At 36.4% G+C, this 22,353-nt stretch overlaps 1 protein-coding gene across 2 annotated transcripts; it reads right to left on the minus strand.

Annotated features, from left to right (window-relative positions):
- Positions 1-10,576: 10,576 nt before the first annotated feature.
- On the minus strand, positions 10,577-22,065 carry LOC110940971. 2 transcript variants are annotated; one of them, XM_022182541.2, is made up of 24 exons: positions 21,859-22,065; positions 21,549-21,728; positions 21,287-21,440; positions 21,036-21,193; positions 19,368-19,499; positions 19,143-19,248; positions 18,874-19,031; positions 17,874-18,013; positions 17,578-17,647; positions 17,319-17,454; positions 17,065-17,222; positions 16,103-16,242; positions 15,770-15,839; positions 15,508-15,613; positions 15,255-15,412; positions 14,436-14,575; positions 14,111-14,180; positions 13,852-13,987; positions 13,598-13,755; positions 12,629-12,768; positions 12,300-12,369; positions 12,041-12,173; positions 11,788-11,945; positions 10,577-11,050 (listed from the first exon to the last, which is right to left on the minus strand). In XM_022182541.2, exons 1-24 carry the CDS (start codon positions 21,977-21,979, stop codon positions 10,854-10,856), a joined length of 3,189 nt encoding a protein of 1,062 aa, XP_022038233.1. In that variant the 5' UTR covers positions 21,980-22,065; the 3' UTR covers positions 10,577-10,853. The 2 variants fall into 2 exon arrangements, with proteins under 2 accessions (XP_022038233.1, XP_022038232.1); XM_022182540.2 differs by having other exon boundaries at positions 15,508-15,643.
- Positions 22,066-22,353: the final 288 nt, after the last annotated feature.

The following is a 22,353-nucleotide window of genomic DNA, read 5'->3' on the forward strand; positions in this document are numbered from 1 at the left end:
GTGGAGAAACCGGTCGAAATCATGGATCAAGCTGTTAAGCATTTGAGGCGCAGCAAAATTCCCATTGTTAAGGTTCGATGGGAAGGAAAGCATGGCGCTGAATTCACTTGGGAATTGAAAAGTGATATGAAGGCCAAGTATCCGAAGCTCTTTGAGCAGTCTTCTTCTAAGATTTCGGGGACGAAATCTCCTAAAGGAAGGGAGACTGTAACGCCCAGCGTCCCTAAAGTTTAGGCTTTTGTCAGATTTAGTCCCTGAACTTTATCTATTGGCAAGTCTAGTCCCTGTACTATATAATGTGTGATACTTTGATAACTTGGTGAATCAAATGTCTACATCTATGTTTGGAATGCCTAAATCTATATGTTTGGAATGTCTAAATCTATGTTTGGAATGCCTAAACCTATATGTTTGGAATATCTAAATCTATGTTTAAAATGCCTAAATCTACATGCTTGGAATGTCTAAATCTATATTTGGTGCTTGACTCTTGAGACTCGTGAAACTTGATTCTTGGTTGAACGAGAGACTGGAGTCTTGTCACTGGCGAAATCTATTAATCTGGGAAAACTTTTGGTGTTTATGATGTATTCTAGTTATGCTATTACCAAATAATACACAACACTTAATCTAACTCGCAAAACGAATCAAAGACGGGAACGCGGAAAGGATGGGATTGACCAAGTGGAAATCCGATCGGATGACCATCCGATATGATAGCCATCTGATCGGATGACCACCCGATCGGATGGCCACTCGATCGCCAGCCACCCGATCCGTGCCACACCGCCTTAACTCCCACACACACTATAAATAGGCCTGTCACATCACCATTCTCCCTGATGTGATAGCCTCGCTTGAACAGACGCACGCACACCACGTTTCTTCATTTTCTTGGCGATTCTGGTACGTTTTAGGCTAGATTCTTGTACTTTCTTGATCTACACTTCATTATCTACGTGATTCACCTTTGAAATCACACTTTTCACCATGAAATCTCTCGGATCTAAGCTCTTGAGGATGATGTCATCATAATGGTTTGTACAAACTACTATATGATGTCATTCCTGGTAAGATCTAGCTCAGATCTAAGGAATTTCAGGTGTTTTGCACCAAATCTAAGCTAGATCTAGGATTTTTCATAATAAAACTTAAGTTTTCTTCATCTTTCTTCAACCTTTCACCTTAGACGGTGGAATCCGAGTATAAACAGACTGTAGACTTGATGGGTAGCCTAAAGTAGGTTTAGAAACGGATCGTTTCCGGATAAGACGACCATGGAACAGATTCTGACATAAACCGTTGTAAACAGACGACTGACCGGACAGGGGTGATTCCCATCCGATCAACGGCTGTAAGATGATGAGTTTACTGTTGTCTCAATACGTACCGTGTCGTCATCATTGATCTAGAAACTTAGAAACTTTACAAAATTACAAACGGGATAAGAATCACTCGATCGAGTGACAATCCGATCGGATGACCATCCGATCGAACAACCACACGATCAGGTGACACTTGTCTCATAGTCTTAAAACTTTGAAACTTCAAAACCTTTCAACACTTAGAAACTTTTTCAGAAACTTGGAACCTTGGAAATCTCGATTGAGTGGAAACCTGATCGGATAGCCATCCGATCGAGCATCCATCCGATCAAGTTAACCAAAGTACTTAAACAACAAACTTGATACTTGATACTTGGATCGAGTGGTAACCCGATCGGATAGCCATCCGATCCGATAGCCACCCGTCCCATCACACTTTGTCACGTCACTCGACTGGCAATCCGATCGGATAGCCATCCGATTGGACAGCCATCCGATCCAGTGACTGTTCCGACACTTTGCGCAATCTCGTTATTCTGCCCGACTCTTATCCGTTGTAATCTATCAGGCTAATTCTAAAAGAGCTCCCTTTGATCCAATAACAGTGTAACTGTTAAGCAATCACTGTGAGTATACTCGATCCCTTTTTATTTTAAACTTTGGGATGTAACAGGTATTCTATTAAACTACGAAACTTGTGATTTTGCAAGCTAAACTCTATCCTACGTGTATGTGAAACTTGTGCATTCTAGTATTCTATTTTGTGCTATGTGACGTTTAATCCAGGGTGTGTAGTTCCGCCTTAACAATAGTAGCGCTATAGGAGGTGCACCTCTCCCATTATTCTCGGGGGGTATTGTTAGGAGGATTCTAGTTTACCTTGAGTCTTGGGTAAACACTAAAGCATCGGGATACTTGGGCTATCACTGCGTGGACTGTGACACTAGCACCGCTGAAACTATTTTTTTATTGCTTACATTATGGATATGAGTTGTTTCAATCTATTATTCTATATATTCAAACTTGTATACTCGCCGGTACATTTTTGTACTGACTCTATTTTAATACATGTTGGAAGCTGATAGGATGCTGATAACATGGAATCAAGCTAGGATGAAACTTAGAAACTCACTTAGTTAATTTATGAACAATGTTTAATACTCGATGTTCTGTTTAATACTTGTGGTTTATTTTGGTGTTGATGTTTTGTTAGACAAATTTTGCATGAAATCTATTAATCTATATTGAAACAGTAGTGTTATGGAATCTCATAAGCAATCTGAACGCTTAGTGCTCGCACCCTGATGTTTCCGCCATCGGTTGGGGTGTGACAGATAATAATCCCAACTATTCTCTCCAATAATCCCAACTTGTAAAAGTTTGGCCGCCATTGATCCTTTCCAAACATATAAGAATTCGGTCTCCTCAATAGATTCAATTACACCTAGAGACTCCTTAATTGATTTAAGTGTACCTATGTTAGAAAATGATTAATGGCGGCCAAGTTTTTACAAGTTGGGATTATTGGAGGGAATTTTTAAAGTTGGGATTATTATCGGCCAACTGATGAAACTTAGGATTATTAAAATCCAATAACCCATGCCAAAATATCTTATTTTTGAATACCCGATGTTGGATCTCGAGTCTTTACCACCTGAAACCTGATTGAAACCTAAAACAACTATAAACAGTCAAAATTAACAAGTGTTGAAAGTTAAAATCTAAATTGATCAAATTTTTATAACTTTCAAACTGTTGTTGGTCGGTGTTTGATTGAGAGTTGGTCATCTGTGTGTCGTTCGCTTATATTCAAGCAATTGTTCTCATTACGTGTTTAGCTTTCTTGTATGTGCAGATGCGTCGCTAAAACTAGCTAAAGGCGAATAGAACGTGCTAGATGACGAGCTTTGGAATGAAGACACGACATAGATGCAATCACAACACCGCAAGGATCTAAAATTTGAAGATCAATGTCTCACGAATAACGTTCAAGGGGGAGCCTGCTGATACACTCCCTGTTTGTGTTGCGTGAAGACTCTGAAAGATCCGACGACAATGTGAAGAACGAACCATCATGAGCAGCGTCCAAGGGGGAGTTTGTTGATACATATTATGTGGACGCGACTCGGTTCGGTTCGAATTCATTATGAAGTGAAGACCGTGGTCAAGATGTCCTCCTATCTTGACCCGGTATGATGATTAAACGATGTTTACTGTAAAACAGTTATATGTGAGCAGAATGTGTTCTGTTAATCTGCTGTTTGTTTAGTTTCTGCAAGTGTGTCTGCTGTTACAGCCATCCATGAAGAATCATCATTGTTCGTCCATATATATACCCTCACGAAGACTCCATTGTTCGTCCAAATGGTGCCTCACGAAGAATTAAAGTGGACGAACACTCCTTGGGACGAAGACCCCTGGCTGTGCGACGAAGACTCCTTTGACGAAGACTTCATTGGACGAACACTCATATCAACAAAGAATCAAGGTTCGTCGAGGACTTCTTACCCACAAAGACTCATTGCCATGAAGATTCCTCTTTGGGACGAAGACTGCACATGGCAAAGACTTATGGCGACGAAGACTTAAGGTTCGTGGACGAAGACTTATGGCGACGAAGAATCTCACTCTTCGTCGCTGATTAAAGGTTCGTTGGGTCTGTTGAATGTTCGTGAGTCCAGTTCCTTTCTTCTTCAGACATGTGGATAAGGTTGGTTATAAAAGGCAGCGCAGAAGACACAGGAGAAAGAACACACATAATAGATAGACACAGATAGAGAGAAAACAGTTAGTTTGAGAGAGTATTTTCTTCTGTAATCTTTGTAAAAAACTCTCTGGTTTCAATACATTTGGGCTTTTAAACATTGAATCTTTGTTTATTTTGTGTCTTGATCTCGGTTTGCATACCCGGTTGGTTTCCGCACAATCAGGTTTGTTCGTATCACAAGGATAAGGTTACTAGATCCTCTGCTAGTGGACCTACAATGATGACCCCCACAGAGTTGTCGGAGTTTAGAGAGTTGAATGCACGCGCCAGATCTTTCATCATCGGCTTCGTCAACGACTTTACGCAGTGGTAGAGAGGAATCCGGTGATGCCAGATGCTTGGTGGAGGTGGAGGTGATGGGGGTGGTGGCTGATGAAGATGATGGAGGTCGTGGCAGGTAGTGGCGGGGGTGGTGGTTGATGGCGATGGTAGTTGTCAGAGATAAGTTGGGTGGAGAAGTATTGTCTGCGATGATGAACATTTATACAAAGCATGATGATCAGATTTTTTTGGTTTGAATATAATATAAATGGAAAAATAATCAGATGTACATTTTTATATAATATATAAAATGATAAAGAGAAAATACCAAAATACCCCTACTTATAAATGTAAAATTTCAAACAAACTCCTCGTTAAATGGTGTTTTTTAACTAAGTTAGTCATCTGAATGAAAATGACAAAAAATCTCAAATGCGAGGGGGCAAAATGGTACAAAAAGGCCATTTTAGAAGAAAATGGCAAACGTGCCCAAACCTCATCAACGATTTTGGCAATTAGCTCATTTATTTATCACTATGCCTATAGAAACAGATTTATCACCATCCTTTGAACTCTGATTTATTAGTATGCCTTTATATTCACCTATTTGACTATATATTCGAACTTTGATTTACCAAACTTTAAACTATGGTCGCATCATATCTTTATACCAGTAGACCATTATTCTTATATTTATCACTATAGCGTTGGACTACTCTTTATCACTAAACCTTTAGATACGACATTTGTTAGTATTGGGTTTAATGTTGAGGGTTATAATTGTAATATTCATAAAGTAAGGGACTGATAGTGTAAATAATAGTTGGTAGTTGAATTGGTTATAAAACAAGTAACAACCCCAAGCTGACAGTTAGGCTTGATTTGGGGTTTTCCCTCTCTTCCTTGTTCTTTCTCAAATTAGGCTAACAGTTGGTATCAGAGCTACCCATTCTCGGAGCTCAAGATTCCGGCAATTACTTCATTCTGATCATCTTCTCAGTCACCATTCAATTCGTTCCGATCATTTCATTCATCACTATTCAATTCATTTCATTTCCTGATTCGGTGGGGTAAGCAATTTGTGATCATTCCATTCCATATTACTTCATCAAATTTCGTTAATTCTCGAATCAATTCTTTTCATTCCATTCTCTAGATTGATCAATTTGTGATCATTCTAGTCCATTACAATCAATTGTTGTTTGATATTCAATTCTTCAAATCTTTGTTCAAATCTTTCAACAATGACAACAAGAAACCAAGAAGTAGACCGTATTGCTAGAGATGTTAGTAGATTGGATGAATTTACTTCACAAACTCAAGAAGGGCTAATGAGTTTGAAGACAACCTTTGAGCAGTTGCAGACTGCTTTTGCAAGAATTGAACAACAAGGAACAATGATGCCCCGAGTTGATAATGATAGGTTGTGCAACAATAGGCTGATCAAAGTGGAGTTTCCCAAGTTTAATGGGGATGATGTGGAAGGATGGTTATACAAGTGTGAACATTTCTTCTCAATTGATGAAACACCAGAAAGGTATAAAGTGAGATATGCAGCAGTCCATTTAGAAGGAAGAGCATTAGAATGGCATCAGGGGTTCATGAAATCAAGTGGAAAGCCAATGTTTGATATAACTTGGGATGAGTATACAAGGTTAGCAGCAACAAGATTTGCTGCAACCTTGATTGAAGATTCTATGGGGGCACTTAAAGCTTTGACATAAATAGGGGAGTTGGAGGACTACTGTGACAAGTTTGATCTGCTTTTAAATAAGGTAACCTTACCTGATGAATATACCATAAGTCTGTTCATTGAGAGATTGAAACCAGAGATTAAATGTCATGTTAAGATGTTTAAACCAAGAATATTAAGGAAAACTTATTCTTTGGCTAGATTACAAGAGCAATCAAATAAAACTTTGGGTTGGGGAAGTATGAACAGTGGCAGTTCTAGTGGGTACAAATACAGTTCTTCAAGAACTAACAACTTGACTAGTATTGCTAAGCAGCCTTTGCTAGCAACACCTGTTAATCAAGTACCATCAAATGCAATAATACCCAAGAAAGTCACTAATAAATACATGGATGATAAGAGGGCAAAAGGGGAATGTTTCTACTGCAGTGAAAAGTATGTCCCTGGTCATAGCAGAGTTTGTAAAGGGAAGAAACAGTTGTTTCTGGTGGAAGTTGATGAATACCCTGAAGATGAGGAATTAGAGGAAGAAGAAGGAGATCCAACTGTCCAAGGAGATCCCCAAATTTCACTAAATGCCCTTATGGGTATTCCTTCTTACTCAACTATGCAAGTCATTGGAACAATTGGTACCAAATATCTGTACATACTGTTGGACAATGGATCTACTCATAATTTTATGAGTAAAACACTGGCTCAAAAGCTTAAATGTCCAGCTAAACAGATTAATAATGTACAAGTGACAGTAGCTGATGGTAATAAGGTGGAATACATGAATGTATGCAAGGATTTCCAGTGGGTAATGCAGGGTAATTGGTTCACTGCTGATATGCTAGTGATAGACTTGGATATCTATGATATAGTTCTGGGAATTCAATGGTTGGAAACCTTGGATGATATTGTTTGGAATTTCAAGAACAAGACAATGTGGTTCAAGCACAATTGTTTACAATTCAAGATTCTGTTGGTGACCATTGTATGTATCAACCCTTGATTAGGGAACACAAGGAACAAGAAGGTTTGGATACACTATTACAAGATTATGAAGATGTATTTGAGATTCCCAAAGGGTTGCCTCCTGCCAGACTGGTTGACCATAGAATCAAGCTTAAAGATGAGAAAGTAAACTTGAATCTTAAACCTTATCGATACCCTAGTGCTAAGAAGGATATTATTGAACAAATGACTCAAGAGTTGTTGGATTCAGGGGTAATTAGGCACAACAACAGTTCTTTTGCTGCACTAGTGGTTTTAGTTACAAAGAAAGATGGAACATGGAGAATGTGTGTGGATTACACGAGGTTGAATGAAGCTACAGTAAAAGATGTGTTCCCAATTCCTTTAATTGAAGAATTATTGGATGAATTGCAAGGAGCTTGCATTTTTTCTAAGCTGGACCTAAGATCAGGTTATCACCAGGTTAGGATGTATGAAATTGACATCTACAAAACTGCTTTCAAAACTCACCAAGGTCATTATGAATTCTTAGTCCTTCCTTTTGGACTAACTAATGCTCCAGCTACTTTTCAGTCACTGATGAATTCCACTTTTAAATTTGTTCTTCGAAAATGTGCTCTAGTCTTTTTCGATGACCTACTGATCTATAGTAAAAGTTGGCAACATTTGAGTGATTTAAGAATTGTGTTACAGCTGATGAGGGAGAATTCTCTTAAAGCAAAAAAGGTCTAAATGTTCATTTGCAGGAGGGAAGGTTGAATATTTGGGTCATGTGATAACAAAAGATGGGGTGTCAACTAATCCTGCAAAATTAGTGGCAATACAAGAATGGCCTGCACCCACTACAATTAAACAATTGCGTGGCTTTCTAGGGCTGGCAGGGTACTACAGAAGGTTTATAAAATTTTTTGGAGTAATAGCCAAGCCACTGACAGAATTATTGAAGAAAGATAGCTTCCACTGGAATGGAACAACTCAGCAGTCTTTTATAATTCTTAAGCAGGCATTAAGTACTCCTCCTGTTCTTAAACTACCTGATTTCTCAAAAACCTTTGTTATTGAAACTGATGCTTCAGCCAAAGGTATGGGGGCTGTTTTGATGCAAGACGGCCATCCCTTGGCATTTATTAGTAAAGCTCTTTCTATAAAACAGCAATCCTTGTCTGTTTATGAGAAAGAACTGTTTGTCATTATTATGGCAGTAAAGCAGTGGCATCATTATTTGGTGACCAGACATTTTTTGATAAAAACTGATCATCAAAGCCTGAAGAATTTACTTGAACAGAAGATTGTGACTCCACTTCAACAAAAATGGTTGTCTAAATTGCTGGGATATGATTATGAGATCACATATAAGAAGGGAGTAGAAAATGTGGCAGCTGATGCACTTTCAAGGGTTCAAGGTATGGCATTATTTCAAATGAGCTTAAGTACTGTTGATGCTGTTTTATGGGACAGAATTAAGTCTGCTTGGCAACAAGATCCCCAAACTCAGACCATCATTTCAAAACTTCAGCAAGGAGAAAGAGTTGGAAATAAAAGTTGGAATGGAGAGGTGCTTAAAAGGAAAAATAAAATACTAATTGAAAATGATTCAGCTCTTAGGCAAGATATCATCAAGTTGTATCATTCTTCGCCTATGGGGGGTCTTTCTGGAGCCATTCCTACTGTAAAAAGAATAAAGGAATTGTTTTATTGGAAGGGTTGTACCAAAGCAGTGCATAGGTTTGTAAAAGAATGTGTTAGTTGTCAAAGGTCTAAGTATGAGACAGTTGCTTACCCTGGGCTATTACAACTACTGCCTGTTCCTAGGTCCATTTTCAGTGACATATCCATGGATTTCATTTCTGGATTGCCAAAAGTGCAGGGGAAGGATACCATTTTGGTTATCATAGACAGATTAACCAAATATGGACACTTTTTACTTCTCAGCCACCCTTATACTGCAACCACAGTGGCTCATCTCTTCATGGATAATATTTTCAAAATACATGACAGCCACTATAGTTTGGGATAGAGATCCTATATTCCTAAGTGTTTTTTGGCAGGAATTTATGAAACTACAGGGCATTCAATTGGCCATGTCTTCTTCCTATCATCCATAATCTGATGGACAGACTAAGGTATTAAACAGGTGTTTAGAGTCCTATTTGAGAATTATGTGTATGGATGCAGCTTTAACTTCAATAAAGTGGCGACCTTTAGCACAGTGGTGGTACAATACTACCTGGCACTCAACCATTAAAATGTCTCCCTATGAAGCCCTGTTTGGTATCAAACCAAACATTCACATTCCCTATATTCCGGGTGATACTTCTATAGCAGCAGTGGAGAGATATCATAGGGACAGGGAAGGCATGATTAAAAAACTCAAAGCCAATTTGGAGGTTGCAAGAAACAGGATGAAACAGATTTCTGACCTTAATCGAACAGACAGAGAATTTCAACCAGGGGATTGGGTATACGTTAAACTTCAGCCATTCACCTAACATTCTCTCAACAATCATCATAACAGGAAATTATCACCTAGATATTTTGGTCCTTTCCTAATTCTACAAAAAATTGATAAAGTAGCTTATAAGCTTGACTTACCCGAGGCTGCTCAAATTCATCATACTTTCCACATCGCTCATTACTGAAGAAAGCTCAAGGGTCTCATGTTTTCATTGGGTAGCTACCATAAGGACCGAGATTTATTCTGCAACCACGGGCAGTGTTAGATCGGAAGACGGTCAAAAGAGGATCGAAAGTTGCAACGATGGTTTTGGTTCATTGGGAAGGATTACCTGTGTCTGTGTCTGATGCTTCGTGGGAATTCATGGAGGATATGCAATTGCGTTTTCCCAATTTCACTTTTTGAGGGCAAAAAGTTTTTTAAAGGGGAGGGTATTGTTAGTATTGGGTTTAATGTTGAGGGTTATAATTGTAATATTCATAAAGTGAGGGACTGATAGTGTAAATGATAGTTGGTAGTTGAATTGGTTATAAAACAAGTAACAACCCGAAGCTAACAGTTAGGCTTGATTTGGGTTTTTCCCTCTCTTCTCTGTTCTTTCTCAAATTAGGCTAACAACATTGTTATAACATTACGTCTCGATCCAAACGATCTCATGACATTTTCATGATTAGACTACACGGTGTGGAGGAGTCTGAAAGAAGGGCGTGGAGCGACACGTGGTAACCACGTCAGCAAGGTGGCGTGGAGAAAAAAAACACGAGGTGGGAAAGTGGCGTGGAAGAGAATAAAAAAATTAAAAAAAATAAACATCAACCACTTAAAACAAACCTAAACTACACTCACCAATCAAGAGCCTCCACCTCACTCATACGTTTGCCCCCACGCCGGTGGTATTCCTCAAGCCCCAAGCACAACGCCGTTCACAACGCGGGGCATGGGGTGGTTTTGAGGGCCTGGACTGACAACAATTGCGTATTTCCACGCCCATACCGCGTGGCCTTAGTCCCGCTTTCGACTCATCCAAACAATCTCTTTATTCTCTATGAGTCACGTGACTAGTCATCAACTGTTAACCTGGTATGAATCCAACACCACCCAATCACGCACACAGAACACACTAAAGATTGATCTGGACGATCGACTCTTGTTTCATTTATCAGAAAAAAGCAAAATCACATACTCGATGGGTCACAAAGGATGACGACTTAAATACTTATAAACTTTAAGGAACCATAACACATCTCAAACGCTACTGAACCTTAACCGATAGACACAAACAACACGATAGTCACAAACAAACATAAATACCAACTTTAAACCAAAATTAAAGTTGTAGTCCCTATACTTTTAATCTCCTCCAAACTGCCCCTTGAGACCAAACCGAACCACCTTTTAACCATTTATCGATAAGCTATCCAGATTAGGCATTGAACTTTTCACATCAACAACCTCCAGGACTGCCACATCAGCTTCAACTATGCATGTATCATTCAGAAGATATCCTCTATGCGGGTCATATAGGTCACTAAGAGGCATAAATGACGTGAAACCCCAATCACTTTTTAGTGCATTGAACTGATGTTCGGTCTCTGCAAGGAGAAAAGAGTCATAATTATCACTTAATCAAAAACTTATAGTGTGATGATGAGAGCAAAAAAAGTGATGGACGAAAGTTAGAATATAAGAAAACTAACATGCATGTATCCTTGTCGTTAAAAGTTAAAAATATTTATTGAACTATAAAAACTTAGGATATCTTTAAAAGAAACTTCATTGGGAAGTGTGTATTTTCACTTGATAGATAAATGTTTTCACATTCACAACAAAAGCATCCACACACACAACGCCATTGTATCATGTATCCTTCAGGTTGAAAATGCCAAATGAACATTAGTTTTCACACTATCTGTTTTCATGAGTTATATAAAAAAAATAACCTAATAAGTTTCAACAAATGACAGTGTTCACAACTAAAAAAAAATTCACCAGTTTTGAAAGTTTTATTAGCATCATAAACTATTAATCTCCATGTGCAATTATGAATAAAAAATTCTGAGATGTGGATGATAAACATGGTATGGACCATGGACATTCAGCTTGTCACTAATGTGTATTGCTTATAAAATTGTGTTATCCCCCTTTAAAGAAGAAAAAGAATGTTCTCCTTTCTCGACCAACATCACACAATTAAATCTTTCTTAAAGCTTCCTTAGTACAGTAAATAACTTCTTGCAAGGAAGTGTACTTTATAATCCATCTTAAAGACTGTTAATGTCATTAACAGTAGCCTTGTTCGTTAAAACTTACAAAGAAGCATGATAATTACCTTTGCTTAGGGTGAACTCGCTATGAATTTGGTTAACCACAGCTAGGCTAAACAGAGCCTTTCTACTCCAACCATGTGGCGATGTGGTGGAGTCAGCAACATCAAGATACATTGACAAATGGTCGGTGTTGTTTCCTTTTGGATACATGAGCACTCGCCTGACCAAGACACCATGTCAGCAAAATACTATAAACCAATCACCACAATAATGTCTTATAGAGAAAATATAGATTATAACTAAATCAAAAGATACCATTTATATCCTCCAACAAAGAAAATACGAGAGTACAACTTTTTGCGAGTCAATTTTGAGAAATTCTCTATTTTCCAAGTGAACCTTACTGATGGCGGATCAACTATTGGTGCATCAACAGCATTAGCATTTTCTGACCAGAAAAGGGAGTACATAATTTAGTTTACTATCAATCAAATTACCTATATCTACGCAAGCACGAACATGAAATACATAGATTCCATGGACGGAAAACAAAACAGCACACATCCATATATACCTTCCACTGGTTGAGATCCTTCACCAGCAGCAAACTCAAAATGTGGGACTGACATCTCTTCCTCTTCCAGCTGCAATATTAAGGTAAATAAAATACAAAAAATAAAAATAATAATAATAATAATAATAACAATCTAATAAGCGAATTCGAAAGGCTCAGGAAAATAATGACAAATCCCTAATGAATCTTTTCTCACCCAGTATATCGTATATAAATAACTGTAAGTAAATATACGAGTCGTATAGGGTGCATAATGAACTATACGACTCGTATATGTGTATACGAGTAAAATAAAACAGATTAGGTATGGAACTTTTCAAATCAACAACCTCCAGGACTACCACATCAGCTTCAACTATGCATGTATCGTTCAGAAGATATCCTCTACGCGGGTCATAGAGGTCACTAAGAGGCATAAATGACGTGAAACCCCAATCACTTTCTCGTGCATTGAACTCATGTTCGGTATCTGCAAGGAGAATAGAGTCATAATTATCACTTAATCAACAACCCAAATTATAGTGTGATGATGAGAGCAAAAAAAGTGATGGAAGAAAGTTAGAATATAAGAAAACTAATATGTATCCTTGTCCTTAAAAGTTAAAAGATTTATTGAACTATAAAAACTTAGGATATCTTTAAAGGAAACTTCATTGGGAAGTGTGTATTTTCACTACAACAAATGTTTTCACATTCACAACAAATAAAGACTTCATACATCATATGTGATATGTCTATGGCAAACATTGTTTTATATGGTAAGCCGAAAAGTGATGATAGACACTCTAAAAACAACAAAAGCATCCACACACACAACACACAAGGCCATTGTATCATGTATCCTTCAAGCTGAAAAATGCCAAATGAACATTACTTTTGACACTGTATCTTCACGAGTTAAATAAAAAAAATAACCTTATAACTTTCAACAAAAGACAGTGTTCACAACTTTAAAAACTTCACGGGTTTTGAAAGTTTCATTAGCTAGCATCATAAAATATTAATTTCCATGCGCAATTATGAATAAAAAAATTCTGAGATGTGGATGATAAACATAGCATGGACACTCAGCTTGTCACTAATGTGTATGGCTTATAAAATTGTATTATCCCCTTTAAAGAAATAAAAGAATGTTCTCATTTCTCGACCAACATCACACAATTAAATCTTTCTTAAAACTTTCTTGGTACAGTAAATAACTTCTTGCAAGGAACTGTACTTTATAATACATCTTAAAGACTCTTGATGTCATTAAAAGTAGCCTTGTTCGTTAAAACTTAAAAAGAAGCAAGATATACCTTTGCTTATGGTGAACTCGCTATGAATTTGGTTAACCACAGCTAGGCTAAACAGAGCATTTCTACTCCAACCATGTGGCGATGTGGTAGAATCAGCAACATCAAGATAAACTGACAAACAGTCACCGTTGTTACCTTTCGGGAATATGAGCACTCGCCTGACCAAGACACCATGTCAGAAAAATACTATATACCAATCACCACAATAATGTATTATACAGAAAATATAGATTCATAGCTAAATCAAAAGATACCATTTATATCCTCCAACAAAGAAAACATTAGAATACAACTTTTTGCCAGTCAATTTTGAGAAATTCTCTATTGTCCAAGTGAACCTTACTGATGGTGGATCATCAGCTATTGGTGCATCAACAGCATTAGCATTTTCTGACCAAAAAAGGGTACTACGTTAGTTAGTTTACTAACTATCTATCAATTACATACACAAGCACGAATATGAAATATACAGATTCACAGACGGAAAACAAAACAACACAAATTCATAAATACCTTCCACTGATTGAGATCCTTCAGCAGCAGCAAACTCAGAATGTGGGGCTAATATCTCATCCTCTTCCAGCTGCAATATTAAAGTAAAAAATAAAAAATAGAAACAATAAAAAAAGAATAATGATAATAAGCGAATTCAAAAGGCTCAGGAAAATAATATTGGCAAATCCCTAATGAATCTTTTGACACCCAGTATATTGTATATAAATAACCGTATACGAGTCGTATAAGGTGCATGCCCTTTTTTACATGAACTATACGACTCGTATATGTGCATACAAGTAGTATATAACAGATTAGGTATTGAAATTTTGAGATCAACAACCTCCAGGACTGCTACATCAGCTTCAACTATGCATGTATCATTCAGAAGATATCCTCTACGCGGATCATAGAGGTCACTAAGAGGCATAAATGACGTGAAACCCCAATCACTTTCTTGTGCGTTGAAATGATGTTCGGCATCTACAAGGATAAAAGAGTCACAATTATCACTCAATCACCAACCCAAGTCGTAGTGTGATGATGAGAGCAAGAAAAGTGATGTAAGAAAGTCAGAATATATGAAAAACAAACAGGTATCCCGGTCCTTATAAGGTAAAAGATTTATTGAACTATGAAAACACAGGATATCTTTAAAGGAAACTTAATTGGGAAGTGCGTATTTTCACTTGAAAGATTAATGTTTTCGCATTCACAACAAATAGAGATTTCCTATATCATATGTCTAAGGTACACAACGTTATATATGGTAAACCAAAAGGTGATGATAGACACTCTAAAAACGACAAAAGCGTCCACACACACAACACACAGAGCCATTGTATCATGTATCCTTCAGGTTGAATAAAAATTTCTGAGATGTGGATGATAAACATGGTATGGACCATGGACATTCAGCTTGTCACTAATGTGTATTGCTTATAAAATTGTATTTTATATATTGTGTTATCCCCCTTAAAAGAAGTAAAAGAATGTTCTCCTTTCTCGACCAACATCACACAATTAAATCTTTCTTAAAGCTTCCTTAGTACAGTAAATAACTTCTTGCAAGGAAGCGTACTTTATAATCCATCTTAAAGACTGTTAATGTCATTAACAGTAGCCTTGTTCGTTAAAACTTACAAAGAAGCAAGATAATTACCTTTGCTTAGGGTGAACTCGCTATGAATTTGGTTAACCACAGCTAGGCTGAACAGAGCATTTCTACTCCAACCATGTGGCGATATGGTGGAGTCAGCAACATCAAGATACATTGACAAATGGTTGGTGTTGTTTCCTTTTGGATACATGAGCACTCGCCTGACCAAGATACCATGTCAGCAAAATACTATAAACCAATCACCACAGTAATGTCTTATAGAGAAAATATAGATTTATAGCTAAATCGAAGATACCATTTGTATCCTCCAACAAAGAAAACACGAGAGTACAACTTTTTGCCAGTCAATTTTGAGAAATTCTCTATTTTCCAAGTGAACCTTACTGATGGCGGATCATCAACTATTGGTGCATCAACAGCATTAGCATTTTCTGACCAGAAAAGGGAGTACATAATTTAGTTTACTATCAATCAAATTACCTATATCTACACAAGCACGAACATGAAATACATAGATTCCATGGACGGAAAACAAAACAGCACACATCCATATATACCTTCCACTGGTTGAGATCCTTCACCAGCAGCAAACTCAAAATGTGGGACTGACATCTCTTCCTCTTCCAGCTGCAATATTAAGGTAAATAAAATAAAAAAAAAAATAAAAAAAAATAATAATAACAATCTAATAAGCGAATTCGAAAGGTTCAGGAAAATAATGACAAATCCCTAATGAATCTTTTGTCACCCAGTATATGGTATATAAATAACGGTAAGTAAATATACGAGTCGTATAGGGTGCATATCCTTTTTACATGAACTACAGACTCGTATATGTGTATACGAGTAGAATAAAACAGATTAGGTATTGAACTTTTCAAATCAACAACCTCCAGGACTACCACATCAGCTTCAACTATGCATGTATCGTTCAGAAGATATCCTCGACGCGGGTCATAGAGGTCACTAAGAGGCATAAATGACGTGAAACCCCAATCACTTTCTCGTGCATTGAACTCATGTTCGGTATCTGCAAGGAGAATAGAGTCATAATTATCACTTAATCAACAACCCAAATTATAGTGTGATGATGAGAGCAAAAAAAGTGATGGAAGAAAGTTAGAATATGAGAAAACTAATATGTATCCCTGTCCTTAAAAGTTAAAAGATTTATTGAACTATAAAAACTTAGGATATCTTTAAAGGAAACTTCATTGGGAAGTGTGTATTTTCACTACAATAAATCTTTTCACATTCACAACAAATAAAGACTTCATACATCATATGTCTATGGCAAACACTGTTTTATATGGTAAGCCAAACAGTGATGATAGACACTCTAAAAACAACAAAAGCATCCACACACACAACACACAAAGCCATTGTATCATGTATCCTTCAAACTGAAAAATGCCAAATGAACATTACTTTTCACACTGTATCTTACGAGTTAAATAAAAAAAAATAACCTTATAAGTTTCAACAAAAGACAGTGTTCACAACTTTAAAAACTTCACGAGTTTTGAAAGTTTCATTAGCTAGCATCATAAACTATTAATTTCCATGCGCAATTATGAATAAAAAAATTCTGAGATGTGGATGATAAACATAGCATGGACACTCAGCTTGTCACTAATGTGTATGGCTTATAAAATTGTATTGTCCCCTTTAAAGAAGTAAAAGAGTGTTCACATTTCTCGACCAACATCACACAGTTAAATCTTTCTTAAAGCTTCCTTGGTACAGTAAATAACTTCTTGCAAGGAAGTGTACTTTATAATCCATCTTAAAGACTATTGATGTCATTAACAGTAGCCTTGTTCGTTAAAACTTAAAAAGAAGCAAGATATACCTTTGCTTATGGTGAACTCGCTATGAATTTGGTTAACCACAGCTAGGCTAAACAGAGCATTTCTACTCCAACCATGTGGCGATGTGGTAGAATCAGCAACATCAAGATAAACTGACAAATAGTCACCGTTGTTACCTTTCGGGAATATGAGCACTCGCCTGACCAAGACACCATGTCAGAAAAATACTATATACCAATCACCACAATAATGTATTATACAGAAAATATAGATTCATAGCTAAATCAAAAGATACCATTTATATCCTCCAACAAAGAAAACATTAGAATACAACTTTTTGCCAGTCAATTTTGAGAAATTCTCTATTATCCAAGTGAACCTTACTGATGGTGGATCATCAGCTATTGGTGCATCAACAGCATTAGCATTTTCTGACCAAAAAAGGGTACTACGTTAGTTAGTTTACTAACTATCTATCAATTACATACACAAGCACGAATATGAAATATACAGATTCACAGACGGAAAACAAAACAACACAAACCCATAAATACCTTCCACTGATTGAGATCCTTCAGCAGCAGCAAACTCAGAATGTGGGGCTAATATCTCATCCTCTTCCAGCTGCAATATTAAAGTAAAAAAAAAAAAAAAAAAAACAATAAAAAAAGAATAATGATAATAAGCGAATTAATGAATCTTTTGACACCCAGTATATTGTATATAAATAACCGTATACGAGTCGTTAAGGTGCATGTCCTTTTTTACATGAACTATACGACTCGTATATCTGTATACAATACAAGTAGTAAAATATCAGATTAGGTATTGAAATTTTCAGATCAATAACCTCCATGACTGCTACATCAACTTCAACTATGCATGTATCGTTCAGAAGATATCCTCTACGCGGGTCATAGAGGTCACTAAGAGGCATAAATGATGTGAAACCCCAATCACTTTCTTGTGCGTTGAAATGATGTTCGGCATCTGCAAGGATAAAAGAGTCACAATTATCACTCAATCACCAACCCAAGTCGTAGTGTGATGATGAGAGCAAGAAAAGTGATGTAAGAAAGTTAGAATATACGAAAAACAAACAGGTATCCCGGTCCTTAAAAGGTAAAAGATTTATTGAACTATGAAAACTTAGGATATCTTTAAAGGAAACTTCATTGGGAAGTGCGTATTTTCACTTGAAAGATTAATGTTTTCACATTCACAACAAACAGAGATTTCCTATATCATATGTCTAAGGTACACAACGTTTTATATGGTAAGCCAAAAGGTGATGATAGACACTCTAAAAACGACAAAAGCGTCCACACACACAACACACAGAGCCATTGTATCATGTATCCTTCAGGTTGAAAAATGCCAAATGAACATTACTTTTCACACTCTATCTCTACATAAGTTAGATATAAAAAAAAATAACTTTATAAGTTTCAACAAATGACAGCGTTCACAACTTAAAAAATTTTCACCAGTTTTGAAAGTTTTAGAACTATGGCCATAAGTTAACCACCAAAAGACAAACAATTGCTAAGACATGCAAAAACATCAAATTAAAAGCATGAAAAAAAAATTCTGAGATGTGGATGATAAACATAGTATGGACACTCAGCTTGTCAGTAATATGTATGGCTTTTTAAAGTTGTATTATCCACTTTAAAGAAGTTAAAAAAAGGTTCTAATTTCTCAACCAACATCATCCAACTAAATTCTCCTTAAAGCTTCTATAGTACAGTAATTAACTTCTTGCAAAAATGTATTTATGATCCATCATGTAGACTGTTAATGTACAGTAGTCTAGTTTGTTAAAACTTAAAAGGAAGCAAAAGAATTACCTTTTCGAATGGTGGATTCACTATGAATTTGATTAACCATTGCTAGGCTAAACTGAGCATGTCTATTCCAACCATATGGCAATGTGATGGAATCAGCAGCATCAAGATATAATGACAAATGGTCTGTGTTGTTCCCTTTCGGATATATGAGCACTCGCCTGACCAAGACACCATGTCAGCAAAATACTATAAACCAATCACCATAAAATCTTACTGTGAAATGATTGCAAACTTAGATAACAAATATTTATAGCCAAAACAAAAGATACCATTTACATCCTCCAACAAAGAAAACATCAGACCACAGCATTTTGTCAGTCAATCTTGAGAAATTCTCTATTGTCCATGTGAACCTTGTTGTTGGTGGATCAACAACTGTTGGTGCATCAACGCCATGAAAAAGAAATACACAGATTTAGTGGAGGAAACAGAACAACATAAATATGGGATGTGCTACAATGTCTGAAGTAAAGAGTTCATATAGCAAGTAGCACCTGCCACATCAGCTTCAACTATGAATGTATCATTCAAAAGATATCCTTTACTGGGGTCATATAGGTCAGAAAGAGGCATAAATGACGTGAAACCCCAATCTTTTGTTCGTGCATTGAACCGATGTTGGGTATCTGCAAGGATAAAAAAAAGTCATACACTATTATATCACCAAATCACAACCCAAGATTCTAGTGATGATGAGAGCAAGAGAAGTAATGGAAGATAATTAAGATATATGATTTATGAATAATTGAATACGAACGGATATCACTGATCTTAAAAGTTAAAAGATTTTATTAATTATGAAAACTTAGGATATCTTTAAAGAAAACCTCAATTGGGAATTTCCAGCATGTGATAAGTTGCCGATTTTCAACTAATCAGAGACTTCATATACTTTAAGGTTGTGACCATTAAGACTACCTTATTGAAACAATGAAGGTCTTAGGTAAACGATGTTTTAATAAGTCAAACACACAAAATACGCAGTATATCGTAAGCCAGACGGTGAGATTAACACTCTTAAAGAGACAAAAGCATTGACACAGCATCATATCATATATCCTTTAAATCGAAAAACACCACATGAATATTACTACTTGCATTCTATGTCTCTTCATGAGTTTTTAACAGAATATGAACTTTGTTAATCTCACCATTAAACTGTAAATTTCTCAAAAACATTTCCATATAACATAGGATCTCAAGAAAACTCTTAACAGATTCTTGCTTAATTGTCCACAACCTTGAAAAGGACAATCAAATAAATAAGAAATCTAGTTACTTGCATTACAAAAGTAAGACCCTTAACACCATTTGCAATTAATCCAACCGAAACAGGCAAAAAAAAGACCAATTTGAACTTTTTTTGTTGTTGAAACTTATGTGCATGATGCATGAAAGGCAATATCTTCAAATTAATAAATAGTCACAAAAACACCATGGAAACCAGAACTTTGTTAAATCTTCACCAGGCTCTTTGTTTTAAGAAGAAATCAAATATATCCTGCAGCGATACGCCGATACATACTAGCCAGACGTTATCTTAACTTCACTTCCATTTATTATTCTTTCATCTTCTGGTGGGAAGCTTGAATTAAAAAAGGGGTACCAATATTGCTCACACATAAATATACAAAAGCTTTAAATTTTTTGAGTTTTTGGCATCAACTAAAACATTCAAAGAAAGTAAATTCTTTCTAACTAAAACCGTCCAATAAGTTTTCCTGGCTTATATTGTCAGAACCACCAGAAGACGTTAATTGCTGACATGCAAAAAATCAAACTAAAAGCACGAGAAACAAATCATAAATTTCGACATGTGACATCGGTTGCAAATTAATAAACTCCACCGGTTTGAATTTTTTGTTAGCAACGCAAACAATAATTTCCATGTGTAATTATAATTAAAAGCTCCTGAGGACTGAAATCACTCCAGCTGGTCAGTAATTTGTATGGCTTATAAAATTGTATTATCACCTTCTAAAAAGTTAAAGAAGGTTCTCATTTCTTAACCAGCATCATACAATTAGATATTTTTTAATGCTTCCTTAGTACAGTAACTAATTAACTTCTTGCAATGTAAGTGTACTTTATAATCCATCTTAAAGACAGTTAAGGTACAGTAGTCTAGTTGGTTAAAACTTAAAAAGAAGCAAAATAATTACCTTTGCTTATGGTGAAGTCGCTATTAACTTGGTTAACCACAGCTAGGCTAAGTTGAATATTTTTACTCCAGCCATATGGCAATGTGGCAAAATCAGCAACATCAAGATAAACTGACAAATGGTCCGAGTTGTTACCTTTCGGGAATATGAGCACTCGCCTGACCAAGACACCATATCAGCATAAAAATACTAGCAATCACCATAGTACGTGATCTCTTATAGAGAATATAATTAATTAAAACTAAACATACCATTTATATCCTCCAACAACGAAAACATCAGAGTACACCTTTTTGGGAGTTAATTTTGAGAAATTCTCTATTGTCCAAGTGAACCTTTCTGATGGCGGATCATCAACTTTTGGCGGATCATCAACTTTTGGTGCATCAACAGAATTAGCAGTTTCTGACCAAAAAAGGGCACTAAGAAAGTTAGTTTACTAACCATCAATCAGATTACATACATCTGCAAGAGCGCTAACACGAAAACAAAACAACACAAATCCATGAATACCTTCCACTGGTTCAGATCCTTCAGCAGCAGTAAACTCAGAATGTGGGGCTTGATCGTACATTAGTTTGAAAAGATTGATCGTTGTTGTTACATCAAAGGGAGGCGGAGTCAATTTTGAGAAATTCTCTATTGTGGAAGTGAACCTTTCCGATGGTGGGTCATCAACAGAATTAGCAGTTTCTGACCAAAAAAGGGTACTAAGAAAGTTAGTTTACTAACGATCAATCAGATTACATATATCTGCAAGAGAGCTAACACGAAATACACAGATTCATGGACGGAAAACAAAACAATACAAATCCATGAATACCTTCCACTGGTTCGGATCCTTCAGCAGCAGTAAACTCAGAATGTGGGGCTTGACCGTACATTAGTTTGAAAAGATTGATCGTTGTTGTTACATCAATGGGAGGCGGAGTCGGGAGAATCATCGCCGGAGATTGGTGGCGAGATCCGATCGGTGAAGGGGTTCCGAAGAAAAACGTCAACTTTGATGAGAAATTAGCAGGTGAGGAGGCAGGAGACTTATAGACAAGGGCATAAATAAGCAGATTCTCGTTTTCCTTGACACGTGACACATACATCACCTTTTTATTGATTTATTTTTTTTCACAAAATTTTCAAGTGTAAAATGAGAGAACAACCGTAGGATTTGTGTGTGTAAATTTTTTAAAATATGGTTGGTATTTCAAGGGTTGAAAATAGGATTTGTTTAATTTTTTTAGGATTTTCGTATCTCTAAAATCTTATTTTCATTACCCTACGTGTATAAGAGAATTCTTTTTAAAGAATGTTTTTTTTTTGT

Source organism: Helianthus annuus, chromosome 5 (assembly GCF_002127325.2).
Source record: "Helianthus annuus cultivar XRQ/B chromosome 5, HanXRQr2.0-SUNRISE, whole genome shotgun sequence".
Classification (NCBI taxonomy): Eukaryota; Viridiplantae; Streptophyta; class Magnoliopsida; order Asterales; family Asteraceae; genus Helianthus; species Helianthus annuus.